Source organism: Rhamphochromis longiceps, linkage group LG9 (genome assembly GCF_057381845.1).
Source record: "Rhamphochromis longiceps isolate RC_006_pf linkage group LG9, R_longiceps_female_GT1.1, whole genome shotgun sequence".
Classification (NCBI taxonomy): Eukaryota; Metazoa; Chordata; class Actinopteri; order Cichliformes; family Cichlidae; genus Rhamphochromis; species Rhamphochromis longiceps.
The window spans coordinates 11,518,048-11,533,576 of NC_140565.1; the positions used below are offsets into that span (position 1 = coordinate 11,518,048).

General features: G+C 41.2%; 1 protein-coding gene and 1 pseudogene across 1 annotated transcript in view; both read left to right on the top strand.

The window, feature by feature from the left end:
• Positions 1-692: 692 nt before the first annotated feature.
• LOC146661782 (uncharacterized) overlaps positions 693-15,529 on the top strand; it is a 517,204-nt gene continuing 502,367 nt past the window's right edge. Inside the window, exons 1-2 of the mRNA XM_085418261.1 lie at positions 693-710; positions 7,541-8,137. Coding sequence (XP_085274387.1) covers positions 693-710; positions 7,541-8,137 — 615 coding nt within the window. The remainder of the gene's footprint in view (positions 711-7,540; positions 8,138-15,529) is intronic.
• On the top strand, positions 12,119-14,568 carry LOC146661783 (uncharacterized; annotated as a pseudogene).

Below are 15,529 nucleotides of genomic sequence, written 5' to 3' on the forward strand. Positions count from 1 at the left end.
TAGTCTTTTATTGTCTTTGTACATATTCAACTAAATTGTGGGTGCTCCACACCAACTGTGCATGGAAAACAATATAAATAGTAAGACAGTAAGAATAAATAACATATAAGAGGAGTATATACAAAGAGGAGGAAGGCACACATTAGAGAACAGGTTGCAGAATGCTTGAAAGTAGTGCAGTGGACTTGAGACAAGTAGAGAATCGGAGTGTGACTGAGTGATGAGGGTTACTCAGATCATGGCTCAGATTTCTAAACCCACTCAGATAGTTTAATCTTCCACGGCACACCTGATCAGTTCTCACGGCACACGTATATATGCCGCGGCACAGTGGTTGGGAAACACTGTACTCGTTTATGCAGCTCCATTGATTGTTCTGTTTTCGTTCTTTGCCAGGGCCTTTTTAAAGAGGAATTGCTCTCCTGGTACTGGTGTGCCATACTGCTGAATTTGGTATCAGTGCTCAAACATTTTGTGTATGTTTTAAACAAGTTGTCCACCCAGGGAAGCTAAAATTTGTTGTTTGTGCTCTCAGATGAACATATGAGACACTTTGACTCTTCAGTGCAGTGTGGAGCCTAACAAAGTTCTGTTTTGTGTCCCAGCTGATCAGCAGGAGGAGAAGAGTCTGACGGAGCAGCAGGGGAACATTTACGCTACTTGGACTCAGCTCAGCCACTGCAGAGAAAACAATGAGTTCGACAAAGAAGGTGACAGATACTAGTGTTAAGAAATACTCCATTAACCCTCTAAGGCCTATTGGAGCAGGAATGCTCCATTTTGCGTAACAATTTTAAAATCTCGGTAGAACCGCACTTAAACAAAAATTGCTTAAAAAGCACTTGCAGCAAAAAAACATAACATACCAGAAACACGCTTTGCCGATCCGATCAGCTGTTCATAGCACTTCCTACGTTGGAATAGATGCCAGCGCGAACTATCACATGTCCGACTTTACCTGCCAAAACCTGCCTTCAGCGATACCTATACTGGTGTTTTTAAAAGTCATGTTTGACTTTATTCTTTTCTGTATTGTTTCTGGGATGCTTAGAACTCAAACTGCACTGTTGGTAATAGTTTATTTTGATGCACATGCTGTTTGTTTTGCAAATTTGCATTATAATATTTATTTTTGTTTTTCCTGCAGTATATAAAAATCTCAAAAATACTCAAAACAAATTTCCTGTGGTTGGAAACAATGTGCAACTCTTTTGCATTTACAGTTTTGAGGGATAAACCTCTGAAATTTCTCTAACTAGAAATATGTGTAGAAACAGACCAAAAAAACCTATTTTCTTTTTGTTTTTTTGCACTTTATGTACACTCAACAAAAATATAAACGCAACACCTTTGTTACTGCTCCCATTCCCCATGGGATGGACGTAGAGACCTAAAATTCATTCCAGATACACAATATAACCATCCCTCCCAAACAGTGGTCACAAATCAGTCCAAATGTGTGGTAGTGGGCACATCTGCCATATTGAGATAATCCATCCCACCTCACAGGTGTGCCACATCAGGATGCTGATCTGACATCATGAGTAGTGCACAGGTGTACCTCAGACTGCCCACAACAAAAGGCCACCCTGGAATGTGCAGTTTTGTCTCACAGCAAAATGCCACAGATGCCACAAGCAATGAGGGAGCGTGCAATTGCCATGCTGACAGCAGGAATGTCAACCAGATCTGTCGCCCGTGCATTGAATGTTCATTTCTCAACCATAAGCCGTCTCCACAGGCGTTTCAGAGAATATGGCAGCACATCCAACCGGCCTCACAACCGCAGACCTCGTGTAACCACACCAGCCCAGGACCTCCACATCCAGCAGGTTCACCTCCAAGATCGTCTGAGACCAGCCACCCAGACAGCTGCTGGAACAATTGGTTTGCACAACCAAACAATTTCTGCAAGAACTGTCAGAAACCGTCTCAGGGACGCTCAACTGCATGCCCATCGTCCTCATCGGGGTCTTGACCTGACTCCAGCTCGTCGCCGTAACAGACTTGTGTGGGCAAATGCTCACATTCGATGGCGTCTGGCACGTTGGAGAGGTGTGCGCTTCACGGATGAATCATGGTTCACATTGTTCAGGGCAGATGGCAGCTGAGAATGTCCCAGTTCTTGCATGGCCAGCATACTCACCGGACATGTCACCCATTGAGCATGTTCGGGATGTGCTTGACCGGCGTATACGACAGCGTGTACCAGTTCCCACGAATATCCAACAACCTCGCACAGCCATTGAAGTGGAGTGGACCAACATTCCACAGGCCACAATTGACAATCTGATAGACTCCATGCGACGATGTGTTGCACTGCATGAGGCAAATGGTGGTCACACCAGATACTGACCGGTTCTGGGTCCCCAGACCCCCAATAGTGCAAAAAACTGCACATTCCAGGGTGGCCTTTTGTTGTGGGCAGTCTGAGGTACACCTGTGCACTACTCATGATGTCAGATCAGCATCCTGATGTGGCACACCTGTGAGGTGGGATGGATTATCTCAATATGGCAGATGTGCCCACTACCACACATTTGGACTGATTTGTGACCACTGTTTGGGAGGGATGGTTATATTGTGTATCTGGAATGAATTTTAGGTCTCTACGTCCATCCCATGGGGAATGGGAGCAGTAACAAAGGTGTTGCGTTTATATTTTTGTTGAGTGTAGTTACTATGGACTCAATGCATACATAATATTAAAATTTGGGATATAATGGTCATATTGATGTATAGCAACTTGAAATGCTCCCAAAAATGGCATTAAGGGCATGTAAAAATATAAAGATAAGCTCTGACAAACTTGGTTCTATGGTAGGTCTTAAAGGGTTAAAAGATGAAGTACTGATATATATATTTTATGCAAAACTAACTGAACCTTGTGCTATATTATTGCTATATATTGTCGCATGGAGTCACATCACAGCAAAATCTCCAGTGTTAAATTAACACTAGAGAGTGTCTATATGGGTCCACTCCTCTGAGTGTTAAATACAACACTGTTGAGTGTTAAATTAACACTTTTGACAGTGTTATATGTTTAAAAGTAACCTAGTCAGTTTTGAAGATTAACAAAGACTAACACTGAGCAGTGCTGATTTTCTAACACTGGAAAATAACTCAAAATGTTAGAAATATTCCAGTGTTAGAAAATCAGCACTGCTCAGTGTTAGTCTTTGTTAATCTTCAAAACTGACTAGGTTACTTTTAAACATATAACACTGTCAAAAGTGTTCATTTAACACTCAACAGTGTTGTATTTAACACTCCGAGGTGTGGACCCATATAGACACTCTCTAGTGTTAATTTAACACTGGAGATTTTGCTGTGCACAAACCACCTGCAACTCAACACCTCAAAGACTAAGGAACTGGTTGTGGACTTCTTGAGGTCCAGAGAAGGTCCACTGCCGGTTCAGATAGAGGGGGAGGAGGTGGAGGTGGTCAACAAGTACAAGTACCTCGGGCTGTGGGTGGACAATAAACTGGACTGGTCATGCAACACAGAGCACCTGTATAAAAAAGCCCAAAGCCGACTGTACTTCCTCAGGAGGCTGAGGTCTTTTAACATCTGCAGGAAGCTCCTGAGGATGTTTTACCAGTCAGTGGTTGCTGGAGTACTTTTCTATGCTGTGGTGTGCTAGGGGAGCAGCACAGCAAAGAGGGACTCATCCAGGCTGGAAAAACTGATCAGGAAGGTTGGCTCTGTGGTCGGCATGAAGCTGGACACTCTGGTGACAGTGGCAGAGAAAAGGACACTAAAAAAACTGCTGGACATTATGAACAATCCTGAGCATCCTCTGCACACGGCCATAAACAACCAGAGGAGTCTGTTCAGTGACAGGTTGCTTCTCCCCAAGACAAGAACTAACAGACTTAAAAACTCCTTTGTCCCACACGCCATCAAACTGTTTAACTCCTCTCTGGAGGGGAGAGGGAGGAGAAACAGGTGGACAAAGGAGGGGGGAACAACTAAGCTGTAGTGCCTCTTCACCTCACTGTGCAATACCTTTTGTTAATAGTCAATGGTGCAATAGACCTCAATACTTGAAATGTGCAATTCACTTGTATTTTTATATTTATTCCTATTTATTCTATTTATCCCCTTCGTATATTTTATTTATATTTGTCTCTGTGTTTATATGTGTGTGTGTGTGTGTATATATAATATTCTGTAACTTCTGTCGGTGCAGTGCTTTTGGAAACCGAATTTCCCAGAGGAACCCACCCGAGGGATTAATAAAGTTTTATCTTATCTTATCTTATTAATGTAATGTAATATTCATGTAATAATACAATGCCTACATTGTAGAGGGTGACTTTGCCTCTAAAGAGGAAAATGGGCAGGGAAGAGGTTAAAGTGGGATTCAGCAGGATTCAACCCTAAAATCAGCTGTAGTGGCTCAGTGTGGGGAAAAGGGTCACAGCTCACAATCATTTCTATTGAGAGCTCCAGTCGATGTTCTTAATGTACAGGCTGTGATCAGCTGACCTGCTGCTCTCTGTGGATGTACACAACTGAATTCAACCAGATGTCTGCAGATGTTTCATGAGTTGTCCTGGCTGATTTCCATCCTCTACACCAGGGGTGTCAAACTCAACTGCACAGGGAGCAAAACTCAAGGCACACTTTAGGTCGCAGGCCAAACAAGATAAACATTTATTGAACACACTAAAACCATGTTTTTTAAACAGAAATATGAATAAAAACAGACAGGAATTTTATTCCAGAATAAATAAACTTAAAAAATCAACTTTAACTTTAAATGTTTTGATCTTCATAAATATATATCCTGTCAAAATTATGCAAGTTAGAAATATGAACATGCTGCAAAAACCCCAGAAAAAATAAATGAAAACATACACAAGGTTGGAGCTGCATGTAGACGGAGCTGGGGCATTGCTGCAGGAATGGAACTAATAAACTGTGCAGGCCATTCAGTGTCGTACTTTGCCTTGAGTGTACCATTACACTGCAGCTCCATCTGAATCTGCACAGGTGCAGTTTCCACATAAAGAAGCAGCTCGAAATTCTCTGTTTGTGCTTCACAGTCACCAAAGCGCCGCGAACTCAGTGCGCTCAGTTTATCAGCAAAGTGCGCCGACTTGGTTCAACATTACTTGGCAACAGGGAAAGTGAGACAGGTTGCACTGGTGCATTTGTGACAGCTTCACTTGAAATGCCTTCACTGCATCATACATGTCATGTCCATGAACTGACAGATTTCCTTGCTGAGCTCAAAAACTCTATTGAGAACTTTTTCCCAACTCAGCCAACGGAACTCTGTATGATAAGGATGTCGCCAAACTCTGAATCATAGAAGGATGAAATTGACGGTGATTTAAACCTTTAAACTCAGATAAAATTTACGGTTTGTGTTACGGTGATCGTTACATGCTCCATTTATAGGACTTTACCACACAGCCTGGTGTATGATGCAGGATTGGATTTCATGTGTTACTGTTTAGGCTCAAATCAGTTTGATCTTTGAAGCCCGCAGTGATGAAATAACTCCCCTCAAATGCCTTAAACCAAAAGTAACAAGCCTGTTTTGAAAATGTAAGTAGTAGAAAATACATATATATATTTTTTTAATGTAGCTGTGAATTCATCCAGATGTCAGCAGATGTTTCATGAGTTGTCCTGGCTGATTTCCTTTCTCTACACTGACAGTACTGTCTTTATATTATACACTATACTGTTGGTATGTGGGTGGAGCTCAGTGAATGAATGTCAGCATCATGAGCTTAAGTTTAAGTTAATCTTTGCTACACTTGATGTAATCTAACTCTGACATGAGCACCACAGTCACTGTGCACCAGTCACACACTGTTCTTTACTTAAATCCATCACATTACAGTAAACTTACCTGCTTATCCTGCACTAACCTGCAGAGGATTTTACTGCAGTCTTTAAATCACATTGTGAGACAAACTGCACACAAACAGTTTGTGTGTTTACTGATGTTTGTTGGGCTGATAGAATCGCTGCATTTGAAATTACCTGCCACAACATTTATTACTATTCTGAGTGTTAGCATTAATATTTGTGTACAAGTAGGAGGGATGGGCATGATTTTAGAGTGTTTGAACAATGATTAATTATCTTTAACACCAGGTTGGATGTAATGTGTACTACTACCAGTAGGTGGGGATAGGGGACCTTTAAGGTGTTTGGTGCCACACTCCACCTTCAGGTTTAAAATGAGAGGTTGATCGCGCAGAGAATCGCTGACCGTTATGTGTGTGTGTGTGTGTAAAAGCAGCAGGATATATGTTTTACTTCTGCTGAGCCAAATAAGACAGGTCAGGGTGAAGAAGTGACAGCCAAAGAAAAGCTTACCACAAAACGGAAAAGTTATGACAAATCAGACTATAAGGCAAAAAGAAAGTGCAGCTTTATGGTTTCATGGACAAAATAATTTCTGTGGCTGCAATATGATGAGCTATATAACCGGGGCTGCACATAAGTGGTCCGCAGGTGCACATTCGCTGTCAAAATAAAAAGTGCACACAAGATAAGATGTTGCAACGCGTGTTTGTGTACATAAGATTTTCTGGAGGAGGACAGACATTTGTTTAGAACTCTTAAAGATGTCGAAGAAGCTCCTTTAAGCAATTACTTTGGTGTTCCTCCACCTCCAAACAAATGTCAGAAGGAGTCCGAACCACAAAAGAAGCTCGTATTCTCGGAAAAGTGGTTGCAGGAGGTGAGCTGGCTTCAAACAAATGATGAACGCACAGAGATGTGGTGCAGAATGTGCCGTGAAAATTCCACTCTAGCGGACAAAAACACTGCCTTTTATATGGACGCAAACGCGCGTTGCAACTTCTTATCTGGTGCGCGTCTTTTATTTTGACAGCGAATGCGCACATGCGGACCACTTATGTGCACCTGTATAAATAACATAATGTTCTGCCGGGTGTGTTGTTGGTTTTCCCTCGATTTCTGAGTCGACAAGCGCCTTTGTTACTGGGACCAGTCATTTTAAGAAAGGCCCCCATTAGAACCCATGAGAAATGCAAGAAATGCATTATTGCTCAGTCTGCAATATCTTTCCCAGAACAAACAACAATTGCAAATAACATACTAAAAATAAACCTGAAAAATCTGTTTAGAACAGCGTACTATGTTGTAAAGAGTGAACTACCACTGGCAAAATTTAGCAGTCTTTGCAAACTTCAAAAAGCAAATGTCCTAGATCTTGGTTCCACTTGTCACTTACCCGTGACTTCAGTGGAAATTTTGAATTCAGGATCTGACACAGACTGATTCATGTTCTACACAGTTCTTACAAGTTCATAGAAATTTCTGTTCAATTAGAACCAAGTATTTGAGTTGATGATTGTAATTTTTATACATGTTGTAATTTGTGTTTCATGTTTTGTTTGTTTTGAGTCCCTGCCCAAAGGGCTACCAGGGATTTTGAAATTTTGCGAGCCCTGACTAGTGTTAATGGAGGGAGTTTGAAGCTTCAGTTTGTTCAATGACTGCATTTCACTCACTGCCTCTGCTTGTATCTCTGTCACTGCAGGACCAACATGGACCGAGAAGTCAGCGCTCTCAGGAGGCCGACAAACCTCACAGAAGAAAGAGAGAGAGAAAAAACACCTGTGACGAGTGTGGGAAGGATTTTACCTGGAAGTTTAAACTAAAGCAACATCAGCTCATCCACACTGGAGAGAGACCGTTCAGCTGTGACTTGTGTGGAAAGTCGTTTTCCTGGAAGAAATCCCTAAAAACACACCAAGTCGTCCACAGTGGAGTTAAAGCTTACAGCTGTGATCAGTGTGGTAAAGCTTTTACTCGAAGTAGCCACTTACAGAGTCATCTAGTTACCCACTCTGGAATTAAGGCATACAGCTGTGACATCTGTGGAAAAACTTTCAGCCGGCTATGGAGCCGAAATATACACCTACGCATTCACTCCGGAGAAGATGTGTACTGGTGTGATCAGTGTGGTAAATACTTTACAACAGACGCACAGTTACAAAGCCACATGTTTACCCACACTGAGGAGAGACCTTATCAATGTGACCTGTGTGAGAAGACTTTTAAAACTCCACAGTACCTGAGAAAACACCAACAGATCCACACCAGAAAGAGACTCTACAAGTGCAGTTACTGTGAGGTTTGTATTTTTATTTTATTCTTGTAAGTTCAGTCTGACTGTTTGGAACAAGTCTGCTCATTAAATTGTGTTAGCATGTTAGCACTTCTACTGCACCGAAGAGTAGCTCTGAGCCATTATTCAGGTTTTCATTTCATTTAAGTGTAAGTCAGATGTTACTGTAATATTAAATAAGTATTGCTGTAGTATTATGGTGGTAGTATTGTAGTTATTGTAGCCCAGTAAACTGAGTGTGTTAATTGAAACAGTAAAATGTAACTGGACGTCTGCAGAGATGCTCTTTATTTCAGGCGACTTTCAGGATAAAAGTGTTGAAGGACTGACTTACACTGTCTTTGTGTCTTTGTTTAGAAGCAGAGCGACACAGATGGATCCACTTCTCAACCCTGTCATCGCTGTGGTGGTGGGAAAGACTTTCGTTGTGACATCTGTGGAAAAACTTTCAGTCAGCAAGCCGGCCTAAAAATACATCAACGTAAACACACTGGAGACAAACTGAAATACTGCAAAGAATGTGGGAGAAGCTTCCCCACATCAGGTGACTTAAAACGACACAAACTCTTTCACAGTGGGGTCAAAAAGCACCTCTGTGATCAGTGTGGGTCATCCTTCACCACTGCAGGTCAGCTTAAAACACACAAACGAGTCCACACAGGAGCGAAACCATACAAGTGCAGACACTGTGACAAAAGCTTCTCACAGTCAGGTAGTCGTAACGAGCATGAACGTACACACATGGAAGGAAACTACAGCTGTGAGCAGTGTGACAAGAGCTTCAGTAATCTCAGTTCATACTCTGCACACAAACGATCCCACGTTACTAATAAACTGTTTCACTGTTACCAATGTGCCAAAACATTCACTTCATCATCTGCTCTGTGCAAACATCAGCGCGATCACGCAGGGCTGAAATCGTTCCCATCACAGGATCAGAGTGAATCTGAAGAGAGAGAAACATCCTCTGGTTTCAGAGTCCAACTTAAAACCCTGGAGATCAGGCTCCACAGAGTTCAGGTCGGCTCTCCTTAAAGTTCAAATGAGGCCATGAATCAAACTGTTCCTGTAGTTCCATGTTAATCTTTATAAATTGTTCCTCTGTTTGTGTTCAGTTGTTACCTTTTTTTTTCAGTGGTTGGAGTAAAAATCAGTTTCCTGTTCTCAAGTTTTTATTGAATGTATTTTGTTAAATAAAGTTAAAAAAATGTTAAATAAAGAATTGTTTGAACGACAAAAATTTTGAGCCATGATGTCATTTCCTGTATTTCAGAGTAAAGACTGAAGTGACAAATGGAAACATGTTTACAGTCATGGAATAAACACTGATGGGTCATCTGTAGGAAGTACTATTGCTGACATGACAGACTCGACCTTGTTTACAAAGAAAGAAAGGAACTGATGACATGTGTCAGCAGAGGCTTTCAGGGTTGTTTAGAGTAGAGCTGATAGTCTTAAAGAACACGGCGATTATGACAATTTAACACAATGATCTGAGAAAAATATCTGTTTCTCTCATTTTCACCGTATTCTGATCAAATTTCCAACATTCTTTTAACATTTCAAAAGAAACCTGCAAATTGTCTTTCTTCCACTTTCACTCTGCTCTCCTACACTGACGCCTGACTGCTCGGGTTGATTCATTTAACCAGGGCTGAGGAACACGTTTTGAGAGCCTGGTTTTTAATGGGTTCACAGGGTTCATGGTCTGAGTACAGGTTTCCTGGAAGCTCATCTGGGGTGGGCCCAATAAGTAATCTCAGGGTAAAGATTTTCTTCATAAAAGTGGAGGAGAAGAGAGCAGCGGCGGGGGTGGAGTGTGAACTTTAAACTCATGCACACGAGAAATGTCAATTACAACCATATGATAACACCAGGTCATGAGTGTGCTCCTGCTGATGTGTAGGGCCTTCAACGGACTGTAAACGGAAAATGACTGAATAAATTTAAAAATTCCTGAGCCAGCAGACCATCAGGGCAACAGACATGAATATTAAAATCACCAACTATTATAATCCGATCCTTTTTAGGCACAATTTCAGTCTTTAAATTACTGCACACACAACTGGTTGAGAGCGTCCCAGTTCAAATATACCACACGAAAAAATGCTGGGTTAAAAATGATCTAATTTGTAACCAAACGCTGGGTCAAATATGGACCGAGCCAACGCTGGCTTTTTTCAATTTAACAGGGTTTGGTTACTGGTTTGACCCAGCACACTGGGTTACGATAACTGTCCAAAAATTGTGTTAAATTGACCAAGCTGAGGTTACCAAAAATTGGGTCGAAACTCAAACCCATCACAAGGGTTATATTACAATTAACGTTTGGGTTAAAATGTCACAGCCAGGATCAGCAGGGCGCTGATCAGCTGTTTCTGCCTTTCTCTCTCTCTCTCTCGTTCTTTTTCTCGCTGAGGCGGAACTCATTGCGGGCTCACGCCCTCAGCCACGCCCCTCAGAGGAAACAACACCCGAGCCTCATTAGTGTGGCCAGCATTTAAGCCAGGAAGTGACTGCTGTTCTTTGCTGACTCGCATCCCTGGACTGTTTACCTGTATCCTGTGTGGTGAGTGTCAGAGAGAGAGAGCCTGACTGTGTGCGTGGATTGTTTGAAAGAAGCGAGTGCCTTTTCCCCTGGATTTCCCTGGAGCCCTGTCCCCCCACTTTTGTACATAGCACTATCTCTGCACCTTTTCTATATACACCCTGAGAACCATGTAAATAAATTCCTTGTGAGCTTCTAACTTCGGATTCCTGCATGTTCAATTCAATTCAATTTTATTTATATAGCGCCAAATCACAACAAAAGTCGCCTCAAGGCGCTTCGTGTGAGTCCTCCACGTCAACCATAACATAAGATTTCTACTTATTATAAAAAACTAGATCCAAAGCAGATTGTTTAAAAAAATCTTTTTATTGTCATGTGATGCACAGAACATAGACACCAAAATTCATAAAAAATATATCAATGAAAGTAAAATGCAATTAACATAAAAGTATATACTTCATTATATTATATCCATTACTTCAAATCTGTCATGATCCCGGGTCATGTTGGCCCAGCATTCTTAGTTTTCATGTCTTTTTGTATTTTGTTCTTTATTTAGGCCATGCTTCCTGGGTTGCTCTGTTAAGTTGTTTCTTATTTGATTTCCCCTTGTGACTTTTACCCCCTGTGTGCCCCTCTGTGTATCTGTGAGCCCTCGTCTCCCCTCCTTGTGTGTTATTCCATGTTTCCCCAGCCCGCTATGCCTGTGCTCTCCTGTCTCTCTCTCTCCTCCTGTCTGCACCTCTGTGTACTTCCTGTTTTACTTTGACAGTCTCCCGTCAGTGTTGTGTTACTCCTGCCGTGTCTTGTTATGATTATCTGTGTCAGCTGTGTTTCCCGTGTGCTCCCACTTCCCTCGTTAACCCTCTGTGTATTTATGTGCATGTCTCCCTCAGTTCGGTGTCGTGTGGTCAATGTCTCCTCTCGGAACCTGTGTGCTTTTCTGTGTTCCCTCGGTCCTCAGTTAGCATTCCCAGTTTAGCTCTGTTTCTTTGTGAAGCCTGCAATAAAGCAGTGATTTTGAGTTCAGCTTTTTATTTCCGTGAGTTTTGCGTTTGGGTCCTCATCTACCTCCACACAGCCAGTTCATGACAAAATCAGTCTTTGGTTACAGCACATGTACATGTTAACAAACATGAAGACATGCTATGTAAAGTCAGCTCTATTTTTAGAACAAATTACATGTAAAAACTTTTAACTTTAAAAAAACGGATGAATTGATGATTTTTCAGTGCTTAACATACATCAACACTTGGGAAAAGTGGCAAGAGGGAATCTCCCTCTCAGATCATTTCATACACCTTTGTGAGCGACATTTTACGCTTCCATCAGAGCTAAACGAGCCCTCATTAATTTGATCATATTTGGTTCATGTCCTGGGATTCATGTATTCCTGGGATAGATGCTAGTGTGAAGGAATTCCCGAACCTGGGCGCATGACTTTGGGTAACTTGCATCAAAAACAAAGAAAAATGTTCTCAACAGTTCTTCATCAATCAGCCTATTAGTGCTTCCTAAATCTGCTTTTTGAAAAACTCCCAAAGGCACTTTTAAGAACCACGTCAGTCTTTTGTGCTTACTGCTGCCCTTATTTGTTTGTCTTTGTTTCTGCCTCTCTATTGGTCTCTCTCTCTCTCTCTCTCTCTCTCTCTCTGTGTGTGTGTGTGTGTGTGTGTTTCTGCTTATTCCCATGAGTGACTTCAAAATTCAACAACCTTTAATTGTCCTAGATAATCTGACTGATCAGCAGGAACTAATTGATGAGCTTTAACACCTTGATGACTTACTTGGTGAGCTGAAGCAAAAGAAAGCTCCAGTACCAGTGAAACCACCTGAACCAACAGTAAACTGGAAAAAAAGAGACAAAGATGGAAATGGACTCTATGCGGGGTCAAGATCAACCAGGACTCACTCACATAAGGGTCAGTACTGTTTCACTCAAGATAATTTGAAGATATAGATTGTATGGACACAAATCCATACATTTAATGTATTAATTAATTGAAATATCTGTACAGAGAAACAGGAAAGTCATTTGTTTTGACACAAAAGCACATTAAACAAACCACAGAATCTTATTGGGGATTTAAAAGTCACTTATAGCGTATTTGTTTTCTGTTGACGTCTTTCATTTTAAACCAGATGGGGAAGATCTCCACTGTCAGACAGGTTGTTTTGAGTGGGAAGCCGTGAGATATGAATTAGACAAGATTTTAAAGGAGGATCCCTTCACATGTCATGCATGTGCCCCAGACATGCTTGCAATTTCAGTGGATGGAAACCGCAAGCATTACCATTTCAAGAATGTAGCTGGGTACAGCAAAATATGTGTAGTAGCAATGTTTGTATCATTATGTATTATGTATTGCTGTTTTGTTCAGATGTGAGGAACAGGCCATGTTTGACGGCAGCTTCATAGCAAAGGATGAAGATGTGGGAAGATGTGCGCACTATATGCACAGCACATCCAGACATGTAAGACTGAACACTATAATTACATAGATAGAATTACGGTAACCTTTAACCCTGAGGAGATTGCGTAAATCATTGTCAGCAGCAATTAAATGCATTTTAGGTCTGTGGACAAGGTGTTTGTGGAGGGGAGTGGTCAGCAGCCAGAGAGACCTCCCAAAGATCCAGCAGCAAGGTAGATGAGGAGGGACTGGAGCTTGCAGTGTGTAGGTATGGAGTGCTGCTCAGTGCTCTAAATATGTACAGGGGTGACATTTTTGCTTATGCCTTGTACCTGCAACAAAAGCTGGCCAATAGACATATCACTTTTTCTGCATGGATGTTGTCTGCGAGTATTGGCCGTAACGTGAAAGAGTAACAAAAAGCTGTCCAGAGCTCCAGCACCTTCTTAGCATGAAGCCATTTCTTTCAGTATTTCATGCCAAAGTCAATGATTTCAAATGTCAGGTATGGAATTCTGACTTTAATCACTTTATCTGAACACTTCACAGCAACACAAACACCTTTTGAGTCATTTATTTTTATTTTATCTCTGTGTGTATGTGCATTTGTGTGTGTGCGTGTGCTTATATCCAGGTGAAATGGAGTGGAGCATATCAGGATGGGGCTGGTTTGACACTAGGAGAGGAGGTGGAGCAGTGTCGTTCTTTCAAGGATTGCAGTTACCACAAAACATTAGTCCAAAGCATGTGAGAAGGCCAAATCCTGCACTAGATTTGAAGTGTCCAACTATGACGAGAGAAAATGGTAACATTATGTTTCCTTTGTTTGCAGGACAGACATGCTAACTCTTATGACCATGCACTGGAACCAACAAATGTTAGACAACCTGGCCACCTCTCTGACCCACCAATATCAGAAGATAATGATATTGGTATTGTATTTTTAGATGCTTACTCCTCTGTGTTCTAAATATTTGGAGTAAACATGTCTTTAATGTTTTGTTTTTTAATCCCAACTTTTTAATGTGGGCCACAAAAGCTCTTCTAAGCCAGCTTCAGTTGGCAGTGACTGACAGTCAACTGGATGACTGTGTCGGTGATATAAAGGAGTGGGCAGAAGTTGAGCAAAAACAGATTCAAAAGTTTGATGCTGATTGCACAATGACTTTATGTTAAGTGCAGCTATCTTATTCGTTCTAAGCAGCAACAACAAGCACACGTGAAGCACAAGCTTCAGCTGTCAACCTAAAATCACTTATGACTTCAGACGTTCTTTGTGAACTGGTCTCTAACTTTGTTCTAAATGCATTTCAGACTCTGTCAGCCTCAGAGCAAAGAGAAGGGCATTCGATATCATCATGGCAGTAAGAAGACTCGAGGAGGAAAAGAAGATTGTTGTTAGAGAGATGGACCATCACTGGAAATCTCTTTCAACTTATGATGATACCCTGAAAGAGCCGTCCTGCCAGTGACATATTTAAAAGTATGTATTTAAGTTATGCATACATACAAAATTTCAGTCAGTTCATCTGCACATAATAATCGATCAAAGTCCAAATACCACCATCTCTATACACTAAAGACAATTAATGTATTGGTCATTAAATTATAGCATATTTCCATAAATTATGTGGTTTAACGTATTTGTCATGACATTCTAAATTTTATACTACATAATAATAATAATGAAAACTTTAAGTCTCAACATAAAAAAGTACTACAAGTTCGCACATCTCAATGAACCTTAGATTTTTGATTTTGATTTGCAGTAGCAGTACTCAATACAATTACACCAGCCTTCATAGTTATAACTAAACAAAATACATGCTTCTAATGCCAACTTTATTTGAGAAAGTACAGGAAAGAGAGTGATGAGTTTATGGGCTCAGTTGCTGGTTTCAGATCATATTCATGGCAACAGGACACTGACTGTGTGAATTACAGCCCCCAGTACAGTCAAAAGGACCCGATTAATGCAGTGATGCGAACTGCTTAAAATGAACACAATCAGTTCACTTGTCAGTGAACAGCAAAGACCAATGTGGTATCTGGATGTGTGGATCTTTGGTTCCACATATTTTTGACACTTTCCCCCATAGACAGTACACAACTACAGTTTGCAGGCATTATATTTTACTTGTTTGTAGAAAAACAGTCAACACAACATCATGAAAAGACTTGCTCAGTGGCTGAAGGAGGTGGCACATCTGGCATGGCAAAGTGGGGGATGTAAAAAAAACCCTGAAATCTACTGGCATGCGGAAGTATTCTTTTCTTTTATTTGAGTATACTATGTTGACATTTGTCCCTGTTGTGCTGACATGTGATACCAAACACCCAGGAAAGCAGGCATATGAATGACTACAGATCTTCCTTACTGAACTTATGCATAAGCTTCATTTAATTTCTGCTCAACGTGTGGACTGAGTGTTT